At 45.9% G+C, this 12,735-nt stretch overlaps 2 protein-coding genes across 2 annotated transcripts; one reads left to right on the forward strand and one right to left on the reverse strand.

Annotated features, from left to right (window-relative positions):
* Positions 1-1,492: 1,492 nt before the first annotated feature.
* Positions 1,493-2,605, reverse strand: ARMCX3 (armadillo repeat containing X-linked 3). Its single transcript, XM_007467946.1, has one exon. The coding sequence runs from the start codon at positions 2,603-2,605 to the stop codon at positions 1,493-1,495; it is 1,113 nt and encodes a 370-aa protein (XP_007468008.1).
* Positions 2,606-11,197: 8,592 nt separating this feature from the next.
* Positions 11,198-12,094, forward strand: ARMCX6 (armadillo repeat containing X-linked 6). Its single transcript, XM_007467947.1, has one exon. It carries the CDS (start codon positions 11,198-11,200, stop codon positions 12,092-12,094), a length of 897 nt encoding a protein of 298 aa, XP_007468009.1.
* The last annotated feature ends 641 nt before the right edge of the window (positions 12,095-12,735 follow it).

Genomic DNA, 12,735 nt, shown 5'->3' on the forward strand with positions numbered 1-12,735 from the left:
ATCTAAATATTTTTTCCACTCAGTACATGCTCCAATCACCTGCTCCATTCCCAACACTTTTCTTTTTCAAAAATTTTTGAAAAAATCAGTATTTGTTTTAGATAAATAAGAACACATAGATGAATAAAAAGTTAAAAGGTAAAGATTACTCTATCCTTCCACCCAAAGATAACCACTGTTACTATTTGGGTGTCTGTAATTCCAGAGTTTTTAGTGTCTACTTAAACGTCTTATATTCTCAAAAAAGTGGAATCATACTATGAATACTGCTATCTAACCTACCTTTCTCACTTAACAATGCATGATGAATATCGTTCCCTGGCAATATGGATTGCAAGTGACATATTTATCTTATACCGTGTGAATATTCTTTAATTTATTTAACCAATCCAGTATGCTAAATTGTTTAAGTTGTTTCCAGTTTTTACTATTTCATACATTGCTGGGATGAACAGCCTTGTACATACAGTTTTTGGCCAATGAATCAATTATTTCCTTAGGACAAAGGGTTTACATATTTTAAGGCTTATGATATGTATTACAAAATGGCCCTCCACAAACCTTGAGCCAGTGTAAGCTCATTCCTACCACCAGGGTTTGAAAGGATCCATTTTGCCACACCCTCAAGCACACTGCAGAGTGGGTGAGAGAGGAACTTTTATATGAATTCCAATTATTCTTTCTAGTCAAAATTATTTACTGGCTCTCACCGTTCAGTGGGATAATATTCAAACAGTTCTCCACAAACTGGCTTCAGCCAGCTTTCCAAATTTATTTACTTCCCATCCTTACACTCTCCACTCTAAGCAGACTAGTCTCCCCCTTACTGTCATAGGAAGACTTCCTACCTCTATGCCTTTCTCACACCAGTCCCCCGTCACTCCCATCATACGGAATGCCCTAACTACCTATCCCATAGAGGACTCATTTTAAATGGCCACTTCCTCCATAAATCTGTAGCTGACTATTGTATATCACATAAACCTTTGCTTCCTCTGTGCTCTGAACGCACATATTTGACGATGAATATATGCTTGAGATACTCTGTTATCTTTTTGTTTGTATGTTTCTTATCTCTCCAACTAGATTATAAACCAAAAGACAAGGATGGTTTCTTTTTCTTCTTTCTTTTTTTTTCCAGCATTAACACACAACTTTATTGATGATATACAAATTAAGTCAATGCCCATGACAGGAGGGAGCTTATTTATGACGAATTGGTTCACTGTCACTTATGCAGAAGAAATAGTAAAAATATTTCAATCTAGGCAGTGAGATAAAAAGCAACAAACTTGTTTTCAGAACAGGTAGTGATATTCATTCATCCAGCTTAGACCTGAAGACCAACTCAGATAAATATCAGCATTGATGATACAATATGATATTCATTACTCAAAATTGGCATCTGAAAGGATTCCTTTACCATATAAACAAGGTGGAGAAAAGGAATAGTTTACAATGTGTGTTGCTTCTAAACTACAAAATCAAGAAGTTATTCCTGGCTCTTTGGGAACATATGCTCAGTCAGTTTGGCCATGAATTTTCCAACTTTTACTTTCACCAAAAAATCATGATGGCTTTCTATCCCCAGAATCTTATCAGCACACACTTGAAATTCTTTTAAAAAGAAAAACAGTGAACCTTCGCTGAATTGATTCTGAGTAGGTTCATTTTCCTCCCATTTAAAATTGTCATTTATGTTCTCAAATATGACCAGAAGTTTAAGCATCACCTCTTTGTTCTCCTTCTTATTAAAGAGGGAACCCAGTGAAGATGGTACTTGGGCCCTGAGCAGTTCTCTAGTCATGGCTGGATTTTCAGCCAAATTCAAAAGGAGTTTCAAAACCTGAAATTTGGTTTCTTCATTTCCTGCTGAATTAGCAAGCATGTGCTGATACTCATTAGTAACAGTCATGTTCGTAAGCAATCTTAGTCCCGCCAGCTGCACAGATGAGTTCAAGCGAGAAGTGATTGTGTCATCACACACTTGATTCATGTATATCTTAAGCCTGCGCTGATTTTCAGCATTCACACTCAAGTTATTTAGGACAATTAAAGCCTTTTCCTTAACTATGGGATCCCGAGTATTGAGAATCTTTGCAACAATCGGGAGACCACCCAGATCACGAATAATATCTCTGTTAAATGCATAAGCAGCATTGTTACCCAGGGCAATTAAAGCTGCTTCGAGAATATAAGGCTTTTCAGACATCTCAACCAAGCAAAGAACTTTTTGCAACTCTTGAGGGGACAAAATAGTATCATCTGAATTGGGGGAAGCCCTTTTCTGCACGGCCCGACGAGCCCGGGTAGCCCTGGCCCTTGCCCTGGCCCTAGCTCTGGTCCCAGCCTCAGTCCCAATCCGGGCCCAAGGTGGGTACCATACTATACCTTTGTTCTCACTGTTGTCATCATCATCATCAGACCAGTCATTGTACCTGGCTCCAGGACAGTCCCCAACATCATCCATGTCGCCAGACCCACCCTCAGCCATTTTTTCCTTGTTCTGTTTTCTTCCCCTGGTCAGTCTATAAATGCAATAGCAGGCGCCAGCCCCAATCACCAGTCCTGCGGTCACCCAGCCTACTTTCCTGGCGTAGCCCATGCAATCGTCCCTGACGATATCAGGGACCAAGGAACAGAGTAGTCACAGGCTGGGGGAGGAGGGCTATGGGCCTGGCCTGGGTGCAGGCCTTCGGAGGATGATTGTCTTCAGCCTCTTCAAGGCCACAACAGCTGATTCTGGAGGCGGACCTTAGGGGGTGGAGGAAGGAAAAGGGGTTTGAGTTTCTCTTCTCCTTGTGTTGTCCCATGCAGAGAGTTGCACAGAGGGATAAGTAAATGAGTTCTTGGCAGGAAATGTAGATTGTTAACAAATTCTTTCCTCATTTCACTCTCCCCCTACCCTCCGCAGTCCACCCCCTCCCCAAGCCCAGATAAAGGCAACGGAGCCCATAGTCTGCTGGGCCCTCAGCCACCCCAACCTCGGGTGTTCCCAGGGAGTGGCACCTTGCACTAACCTCCTTCAGACAGGCAGTTTGCCCCTTCTTCCCTCCCCTGGAGGTGTGCCACGCCCAACAACCCTTGCAATCTGCAGAGAGACCAGAGCCAGTGAGAACTGAAGCCTTGATGGATTGACTGTTCATTCCTTGCTTTCCTGATTCACCTATCTAGGTTGTCAGATTAAAAAAAAAAAACAAAAAAACCTCTCTATGCCATCCAAAACATGCATGTGCCTGCCCCTTCCCTAGCCTGAAATGGGAGGGATGTTAGGGAAATAAGGTAGGATTGGGTGAGCCTGTCCAACCGCGGGCGATTTCCAACCCCTCCCCCATTCCAAGCAGCCCCCACGCCCACACCGACCTCTACTGATCTGAGGAAACTTCCTCCCTCGCTTCAAGTGGTGCCACCTGCTACAGCAGACCTGCAGGATGACAGATCGAAAACATGGGGACTAAATGCTGTTGAGAGAAGAGGATTATGAACAAACTATCTGATAGGTTTCCCTTCTGTCATTTTCCCCCACCCCACCCCCCGCGACACACGCGCGCGCGCTCGCACACACACGCGCACACACACACACACACATCGCACGCCATTTCGCCACAGTCCCGGGAGTGCAAGAGACACAGTCAGACTCAAACCCAACCTAGATTATTGCCATCTCTGGTTTATCCCCACCCCCACCACCGCCCCGGTTAGGGTCCCCATTTGGTCTTACCCTCAAATCGACCTTCACCGATCGGGGTTAATTTCCTTCCTCTTCTCTAGCCTGGCGTAGTGCCGCAACCTACGGAAAGACTGGCAACCCGGGAGAGGCTCGGACCCACAAAACACAGAGCCATGGTCAGGAAGACACAGTCACAGTCAGAAAAACTGGAAACAGCCGCTACCGAGTGCTTGGTGGACGGACCGGTCCCCAGAACAGAAAACTCTTTCCTAATTCGGAGGTCTGGTTGTCAAAGGTTTCCCACCCCTATGACCCCTCTCGGGGTTCTGCTGACACATCACGTTGCACCCCCCCCCCATGTCCAGCCTTTCCCCGCCGGCACTGTCCTGGAGTACTGGGGGCAAACACCCAGGCCGCAGCTCCCTTTCCAGATTATGGCCTCGGTTCCACCAGATTCCCACCTCCCAATCTCTGAGCTCCTCCCCAAACACCCCGCTGCTCACCATTTCGCAGCAGCGAAATGGGCTGCGGGCAGGACAGATGTCTTGGAAAGCCGGCGGCGAGTGGGAGAGACGATGGAGGCGCCCCAGGACCCGCGACGGTCTCCGCCCTGCGCCCTCGGCCACCCCCACCTTCTGGAATCTCCCAGGCACTGACCTGCAGGGATCCGGGAAAATTTCCTTCTCCTCCTCCTTCTTGCCTCTGCTGCAGGCCCGCTCGCCCTCAGGGCAATGGGGAGCTGGTACTCAGACGGGAACAACGACCAGAACAAGAAGGACTTCTGCACACGTCAGCTCTTGGTCACGTGAGAGCTACGTCATCCACCAACTCGGGTCCCCAATTTCCCCTCCCACCAGCAGTGCGGCAGAAGAGGGCCCGCCCCCCTCCATTCCCTCCCCCATATCAGGCCTTGTTACTCTTTCTTCTTTGCTAATCCCATCTCCCTGTAGTTGTGTTTGCCTTCCTCTGATTACCAGAAAGGGACAGCATCTTCCCCTGGGGTTACTGGCCACTTGTACTTTTTGAAAAATTGCCTCTTCCTTCCCTAGGCTCCTGGGGCAGCAACCTCTCCTTCCACCTCCCCACCTTCCAGCTACAAATGTCTACCGTTTCCTCTGAAATCTAGTCCCAGATCTGAAAAGAAAAAGCCATCAGAAAAGGAGACCTGGAGTGAGTGTGGTTTTTTCTTTCTTAATGCTTTTTTGTTCTTTCAGTTCTGCCCTCTCCCACCCCCAGCCTACATTCTTTTTATGAGAAAAGAATTGCTGTAAAGCCATTTTCATTTGAGAAAAAAAAGAGTGGGAGTTGGAGAGTGATGTTGGGTGATGGCCTCCAAAAGTCCCACATTTTCTCACTTGCAGGGAGTGTTACACACTTCACTCAAAGCAATCTTAATGTCTTCTGGGGCCTAGCACATAACACAACCCTGAATGAGCTCATCAGTGTGTCTGAGGATACATAAATCTTCTGACTAGGCCAGTCTTCTAAGCAGGAGACTTTTACTCCCGTCATTTAGCAAGGAAGAGGCATGGAGACCTCAGAAGCCAGTGACACAGAAAAGGTTGAGTAGAAATCTCAACTATGTCGTGGATGTCTGTCAGATAGAGGGGCACGCACACTGACAAAGTGAGTGGCAGACAAAGAACATTACAAAATATACAAATAGTATCATCTTTAAATGAAATAGATGTTAGAGGAACACTGAGACCAAGACAAAATTTGCTGAACTCGGAATCTAGCAATTAGTGTGAAACCTTTTCACTGACTACTTTGATGAACTCAATGATCCACGTGTCAGCAATGAGAAAACTATTTAAGTGGGAAAAATAATAAAATAATGTCAGAACACGGGGTCTACAGTGGAATATGCCCTAATATTTAAGATATGTTTATTATCTGAGTATAAATTTTAAGGTCCACAAACCATATGGGAGTAAATCAAGAGTCTGGGAAGTTTGGGAACAGGCAAAACTCCAGGGAAATTCATATCGATATAACTTCTGGAAGACAGTACTAGGATATGACTAAAATTTATTTTTTTCCAGTTTTATGAGATATAATTGATGTACAACACTGTGTACGTTTAAGGTGAACAGGATATGACTGAAATTTAGTAAGCAGAAACCAAATCAACTATATGATTCTGTATTTGAAGAAAGATCATGTGCAGCAAGGGGGCTTATTTAAGCACAGGAATATATGAAAAGGAGAGTCAGAGGAAAGTGTTGATAGTTCCCACCCAAGCACTGTCTGGAGGAGAGGGAGTCTTGGCAAAGATGAATGGAAAAAATAGCTTTCTTTGGCAGAGCCATCCCCGTGATGCATAAGTGTACTTCAAGTTTCTTAGCTGAGAGACACTTCTTAACATGCACCAATGCCCTTGCTCTGACTTCAGGCTCACCACACAACCTTCTGAGGTTGTGACTTCCCAAGGAGTAGCTTGCCAACAGGGAGAGAATGAGCTGGTAAAACTGACAGAAACCTCTAGTACCCCTGAAGGTTGTATTTCTCAGGATAAATTTTTCAGTTGTCATTCCTTTGTGAGACTTAGCTTCCCTTGTGGCCTTCTTACATGGAGAGGATGCAAAGATCCATGGGTTTGGGCATTCAGATATAGATTTATATATGTCTCTATGAATGGGAGTCTTTCCTTGACAGAGGCATCTGCTCTCATCATACAGACAAAATCAGGTATTGATCATAAAGGGATGAGGACAAGACTGAACTGTAGATGCAACCTTGTCTACAATCTTGTCAGGGAAGCCAAGTAGTTTTAGCTTAGAAGACAGCCTTGTGCATCACCATTTCAGAATTGTACCTCTATAACGTTCACTTAATGTGAAAGTGAAAACTAAAGCATGCTGTGGCAAATAGGCCCGCAGCATCTCAGTCACAGCTGAACAAAGGATTCATAACCAAAGTAGTTAAGGGGCTCCTGCAAATCGACAATAACATCTGAAACAGTTTACATTTCTCTCTGGGAAAAGAAAGGAAGTGCATTTTACATTTTACATGCCCTGTCCTTTTCCCCAGCAAAAGGGTGGGCATTGTGCCCAAAACAGACCAACTCAATACTCTCTTACTGAATTTTAAACCTTGAGCAGAGACAGAAAACCAAAAATCAGTGGAAGTATAGCATCCTGAAAAGACCATATATCAATTTCTTCTACCTAGACACCTCAGAGCTGATGCTGGTCTTCAACATTCGTTTAAGTTAAACAGATTTGCTTTCTGTTGCTTGCAATTAAACAAAATTAACTAATACACAACACAAAAACAAATAACACAATACAAAAAGTAATATAGCTTTTTAAGATAACAATATTCTATAATTTATTTTTTTCACCCTCCAAAATTCCATTAGTGTTACCATCTGCTGATCCTTTTCTGTTTTTGGATACTTTATAAATCACACATAATATGTGACCATATACTGATTTAAGCCAAAAGGTTCTTTTTGGCAGTGGCTTCACATAGTCTTTTGAAGGCTTGTCTGGAGAACTGCTTAAGGATTTTCCATTTTTGCTGTTGAAATATTATGTCAGGCAAATAGCATGTCCTTAAATAAATATTTGTTGGTGGATTTATAACGGAGAGAAAAGTAGATTTTAAATGCTAGTCTCAGGCTTCCCTGGTGGTGCAGTGGTTAAGAATCCGCCTGCCAGTGCAGGGTATAAGGCTTCTAGCCCTGGTCTGGGAAGATGCCACATGCCGTGGAGCAACTAAGCCTGGGCGCCACAACTACTGAGCCTGCGCTCTAGAGCCCACGAGCCACAACTACTGAAGCCCCCGCACCTAGAGTCCATGTTCTGCAATAAGAGAAGCCACCGCAGTGAGAAGCCTGCGCACCGCAAGGAAGAGTGGCCCCCACTCGCCACAACTAGAGAAAGCCCGCATGCAGCAATGAAGACCCAACGCAGCCAAAAATAAATAAATAAAATAATTTTTTAAAATGCTAGTCTCCAGGTTCCTTGGTAGGAATTGTGGATCAAAATTACAAAGTAAGAGAACTGAAAGTGTTATCATTCCCATGGGGTTTAGGAAGTTTAAGAGAGGGAGTGGATCCAAACAGAAAAGGTCTGACAGCCTGGGAGAATGGTGGTCAGGGGTTATACAGTGGAATAACTGAAAAATATACCAAAGGGGAGAGATATTTTTTACTAATGAGGAGTGGTAAGAGTGGAGCTTTTGTCCTTGAAGGCTGGCTGAGTTGTGAGAATGAGTTCTTACTGGAAAGCCACGTCAATGACACTGAAGCACCTGCCTCTTTTAAGCTTTACATACTCCTTAGTTCTTTCTAATGTATATATTCAAAATAAATAAAAGGCACTTATATAAGTTCTTAGCAGCCAAAGATTGAATGATAACAGTTGAATCTGCGAGTTCTGTTAGTAAGGTTTCATAAATAGAATTCACTTGCCTCAGAGAAGCAAATAAAAGTCAATGAAAAGAACGGTGTAAGGAGATGATGGCAAAATAAATGAGGTAGGGGTTTAGAGAGATGAGCTGTAATACTGGTTTGTTTGGTCTATAAAAGTTTGAGGAAGACCAGAAAGCTGTGACATGTTCTTGACTTCTGAATTTTCACCAGCAAGGCACTCTGGGCTTCCTGGCTCACCTCCTGAAAGGGCCTCCCCCACACTGGGGCCCCTCACACAGGGAGCTTCCTGCTGGGGTGTCAGATTTCAGCGTTCTAAGAAAGAGGCTGCCTGAAGGGACTATATTTAGAGTATGACTCCCCAGCAGGGGCAGCTGGATGTCTGGGGACTAAGTTCTGCATACTTTATCCCTGAGTTCTGGGATTATTCTGAGGGGCTTGTATGGGTGGTGCAGTGAAATTGTAACAGAAGGCAGGGAATGAAAAGGACTATTTCCCCTGGCGACTGCTTGGGATCCTGTAAATCGTGCCTTTTGTGAGAGAAAAATGACGGATCTCAAGGGTTGTCCCAGTGATTTACAGTCACCCACAGACTCTAACTACTATTTCCACTGGAAAATGCTGGACACTAGCCACTGCTAGGGGGACATACAGTGCACGAATGACAGATACCAGAGATATTTCTCCAGTGTAATGATGAAATGAAAATTCCATCTACCAAGTCTCATTTTCATCAATGGGATAGCAGGGAATCCTCTAATTTCTGGATGATTTTGGGGTTACACCATGAAACTTCAGAATAGATTTAAATAAAGACATTTGAATGAAAAGCAAGCTCATCTGGGAAGTTACTAATTTGTAAGATTCATCTAAATTTGGGGTCTGCAGAAAGTCTGTTCTTTGAAGCCAGAATGAAAGCCATCCAGCAGTCCCCTCTGACGATCTCAATCGTGTGACGCCTAACACCAGGAGTTCAGCCAGGAAGAAGGGATAGTGGTTCACTTAACTAAACTGGTCACAATTAAAGCACTGACCACTTCACTATAGATTCATTTTATCAGTCAATTTATAAATCATATTGAAAGCACACTGGCTTTGTTTGTAATGATATGTTTTTAAATTTTAATATACTGCTTGAAAGCTGCTATTTCCTGTGCAATCAGAAGAAAATATTTTCAGTGTGGTATAAATTAGCTTAAATCGATGAGTCCTACTTATTAACTAGGAAATCTTGTGTATATATATATATATGTATATATATATATATATTTGTATTTTCTGATTACAAAATAGTGTAGCTTGAATCAATAAAAAAAGGAAGGACTGACGAAAGCGAACATAAATATATTAAAAATACTAACAAAAATCTCAGTGCTACTTGGGCTTTTCTTCCCCGCCCCTCCGCTAATTTTGGTGCTGAGACTGGTTGTGGGAAAGGGTAAAAATTAAGAAAGAGAGGACAGGAGCTTCAGAGCCAAGGAAAGGATAAGACATTTCCCCAAAAAGAAGTATAAGTAATGATAGACCCAGGAAAAGATGCTGCCCCTTCCTGTAATTAGAGAAAGGCAAAGGCAGACACCAGAGAGCCATGGTCACTTCTGGTTTCTGGTATTGTTACAGAGGAAAAGAGTGACAGGGCCCAGTGTGATGGGGGGAGGTACGGGGCAGGCTGGCGCCTGCCGCACTGCTTGTGGGAGTGGAAATTGGGGGCCAGAGCTCACTGGTGACGTGGTCGTCACGTGACCAAGAGCTGCCTAGAGCAGAAGTACTGCTAGTCGCCTCCGTCTGGGTACCAGCCCCCTATCACACTGCAGGCGTGTGAGGGAAGAAGGAAAGTAGCCCCGGACCGTGCAGATCGGTATGAGCGTGGGCTCTGCTTGGAGGGAGATGGGATGGGAGAAGGCCAAGAGCGCCACGGATCCACGTTCGGGCTGATGGGGGCTGTGTCCCCTTCTCGCCTACTTTCTAAATACCGCCGCCCCCCCCCATGCCCATTTTAGTAGAGAGAACTGGCGGACTTCAGGCGGCGGGTGAGGGGAGTGAATGGCTGGTACAGAGACTCCAAGGAAAGAAAGGTTCCACAATCAGGGCACTCGTGTCCCGAGTGCTGCTCCGTCCACCAAGCACTCCGTCCCCTCGGTCCCCCGTCTGTCTGCAGGTTTGTAGATCTGTTGGCCAGTAGGTCGCTGGGGAAAGTCGCGGCGAGCGAAGGACCAAAGTGCCTTGGGACCGTGCAGGTCGGTGTGAAGGTGGGATGAGCCCTGGCCCCTGGGTGGGGGTGGCGGTGGGGATGGCGCAGAGGGGGTGCTGGGATCGGTGCGGGCCGGGTCCGAGTCGCCCCCTCCCGGCCCCTTCTTTCTCCACACCCCCTCCCATTTCAGTGCAGGGAAAGGGGTGTGGCGGCCTTTGCGGGGGAAATGGCGGACGCCAAGGGGGGTGGGGCGGGGAAGCCCGCGTTAGGAAAGTCAGGAGGGTGTGAGAAGTATTTTAAACTCAAAGGCTGGAAATTCAGAAAAGCGGGTACTGGGACCTGTGTTCTCAGTACTGATCCATCCACTACACTTTAACTTCCCCAAAGGCGGCTGTCTTTCCATCTGTCCTTCTGCCAGACAGTCTGTCCGTCAATCACTGTGGAAGGCGAACTGACCACAGAAGACAAGAGAAGGAGAAGGAATTTACCTGACTTTGGTAGAGGTTGGTGGGAGAGACTGCCTCTGAGTCTTTGGGGGTGGGGGTGTGGTGGAGGAGACTACTTGAGGGTTAGCCTCTCCTGTCACCCTCCTGGCTGTCACAGCCCAGCCCCACCTCCTGCCCTTCTCTGTAGGCCCTGGAAGAGAAATGGTCGGTCCTGAGGGTAGACAGAGGATGACAGAAAAGAACAAAGAAATAGTTGCCAAATAATCCACCTCTCTCAACCAGAACTCAAACTCCACTCTGTCTGCCTGGTGAGGCACAAATCCAGGCACAGCCCAAAGTCCTAATATTATTTTTCACCCATAGATTCATCACAAGAGAGCCTCAGGAGCCTGGAATATAGACTGAAGACGTCTCCCCTCCACCATCATTCAGGTGGAGGCTTAAGAACACTCTTCATTCAGGTGGAGCAAGGCCCTCTCCTGTCCTGCCCCCAGGCTGGCACGGACCTGAGCATGGGCCGGGCTCGGGAAGTGGGTTGGATGGCAGCAGGACTGATGATTGGGGCAGGTGCCTGCTACTGTGTTTACAAACTAACCATAGGAAGAGATGACAGTGAGAAGTTGGAGGAGGAGGAAGAGGAATGGGATGATGAACAGGAGCATGATGAGGAGGAGCCCGAGATTTGGTTTGATTTCACAACTATGGCTCGGCCCTGGAGTGAGGATGGGGATTGGAATGAACCTGGGGCCCCTGGTGGCACCGAGGACAGGCCTTCAGGTGGGGGCAAGGCCAACCGAACACATCCGGTAAAACAGCGCCCATTCCCTTATGAACGTAAAAATACTTGGAGTGCTCAAAGCTTTAAAAATTTCAGTTGCGTTCTTGGCCTCTCCAAGTGCCCTTTCATTCAGGGAAAAGTGTTGTTATTTCAGCCCAGGGACACTGGTTTTTCATTTAGCCACGATATCAATAGTCATTTGGCCAGCCTCTCCACTGCTGGAAACACGATCCCTATTCCCGACCCTGCTGTTGAGGCTTTCTGTGCCCTGGATAACTTGAAAGCCAGTGTTGAAAATCAGGGCCAGATTAAGATGTACATCAACGAAGTGTGTCGGGAGACCGTGTCACTTTGCTGCAACTCATTTCTGCAGCAGGCCGGATTAAATTTGTTAATAATCATGACAGTTATTAATAACATACTTGCCAAGTCCGTTTCAGACTTGAAGTTTCCTTTGATACCAGAGGGAAGTGAATGTGCTGAGGGGCACGTTGTGAAACCCTTGATGGGTTTGTCTGAAAAGCCAGTCTTGGCGGGGGAGTTGATGGGAGCCCAGATGTTGCTCTCCTTCCTGTCCCTCTTTATCAGGAACACAAACAGACAGCTTCTCCCAGAAATCCCGGCCTCTTAAATGGCCCCCTCCAACAGGATGGGACTGATCCACCCCGAACCAAATCCCGATCAGTGAACACACACTTGTGTTCTCAATCAAAGACTCTGCAGTGGGTGCTATTGAAGATCCAGCCTTAGCCAATAGCCATATCTCTGGGTGAAAGTTACACTTGCTAAATCCAGGACCACTCTCTTGTTGGCCAGGCAGGGGTTCCCACAGAGCTTTGAGTAACCTCTTGGTTTTGCAGTCTGCAGGCAGTGCGCATTGTAAATTGCTCCCTTGCGGCCTTCTTCCTGTGGTAAAGGGATCGTTTCAGCTGTGGGGTGAAAGAACAACATTTTCTAGCCTGACAAGGGATGCCTTGCCTGTGGTGGTCTCCCTGTCTAAGCTGGACCATCTTGTGGAGACCAGACCCATATGGGAGCTTGTGCCGAAAATGCATTGGTTGCTGCGTAGGTTGAATTCTTTTTCATTTGCTCTCTTTTCTTCACGAGCCTATGGATGGTAAACCTATTCAGCAAAAAATGTACACTCCCCTTCTATGAGCTGTACTGACTCAGCCTCGTCCACCAAGTCGGCATTTTTATGTATCACCAATAAAGCTGTGTGCTTTAGCTCGCAAAAACGAGAACATGGTACTTGTCTTTGAGTTTATAGTC

This window comes from Lipotes vexillifer, unplaced genomic scaffold (assembly GCF_000442215.2).
Source record: "Lipotes vexillifer unplaced genomic scaffold, Lipotes_vexillifer_v1.1 scaffold152, whole genome shotgun sequence".
NCBI classification, from domain to species: Eukaryota; Metazoa; Chordata; class Mammalia; order Artiodactyla; family Lipotidae; genus Lipotes; species Lipotes vexillifer.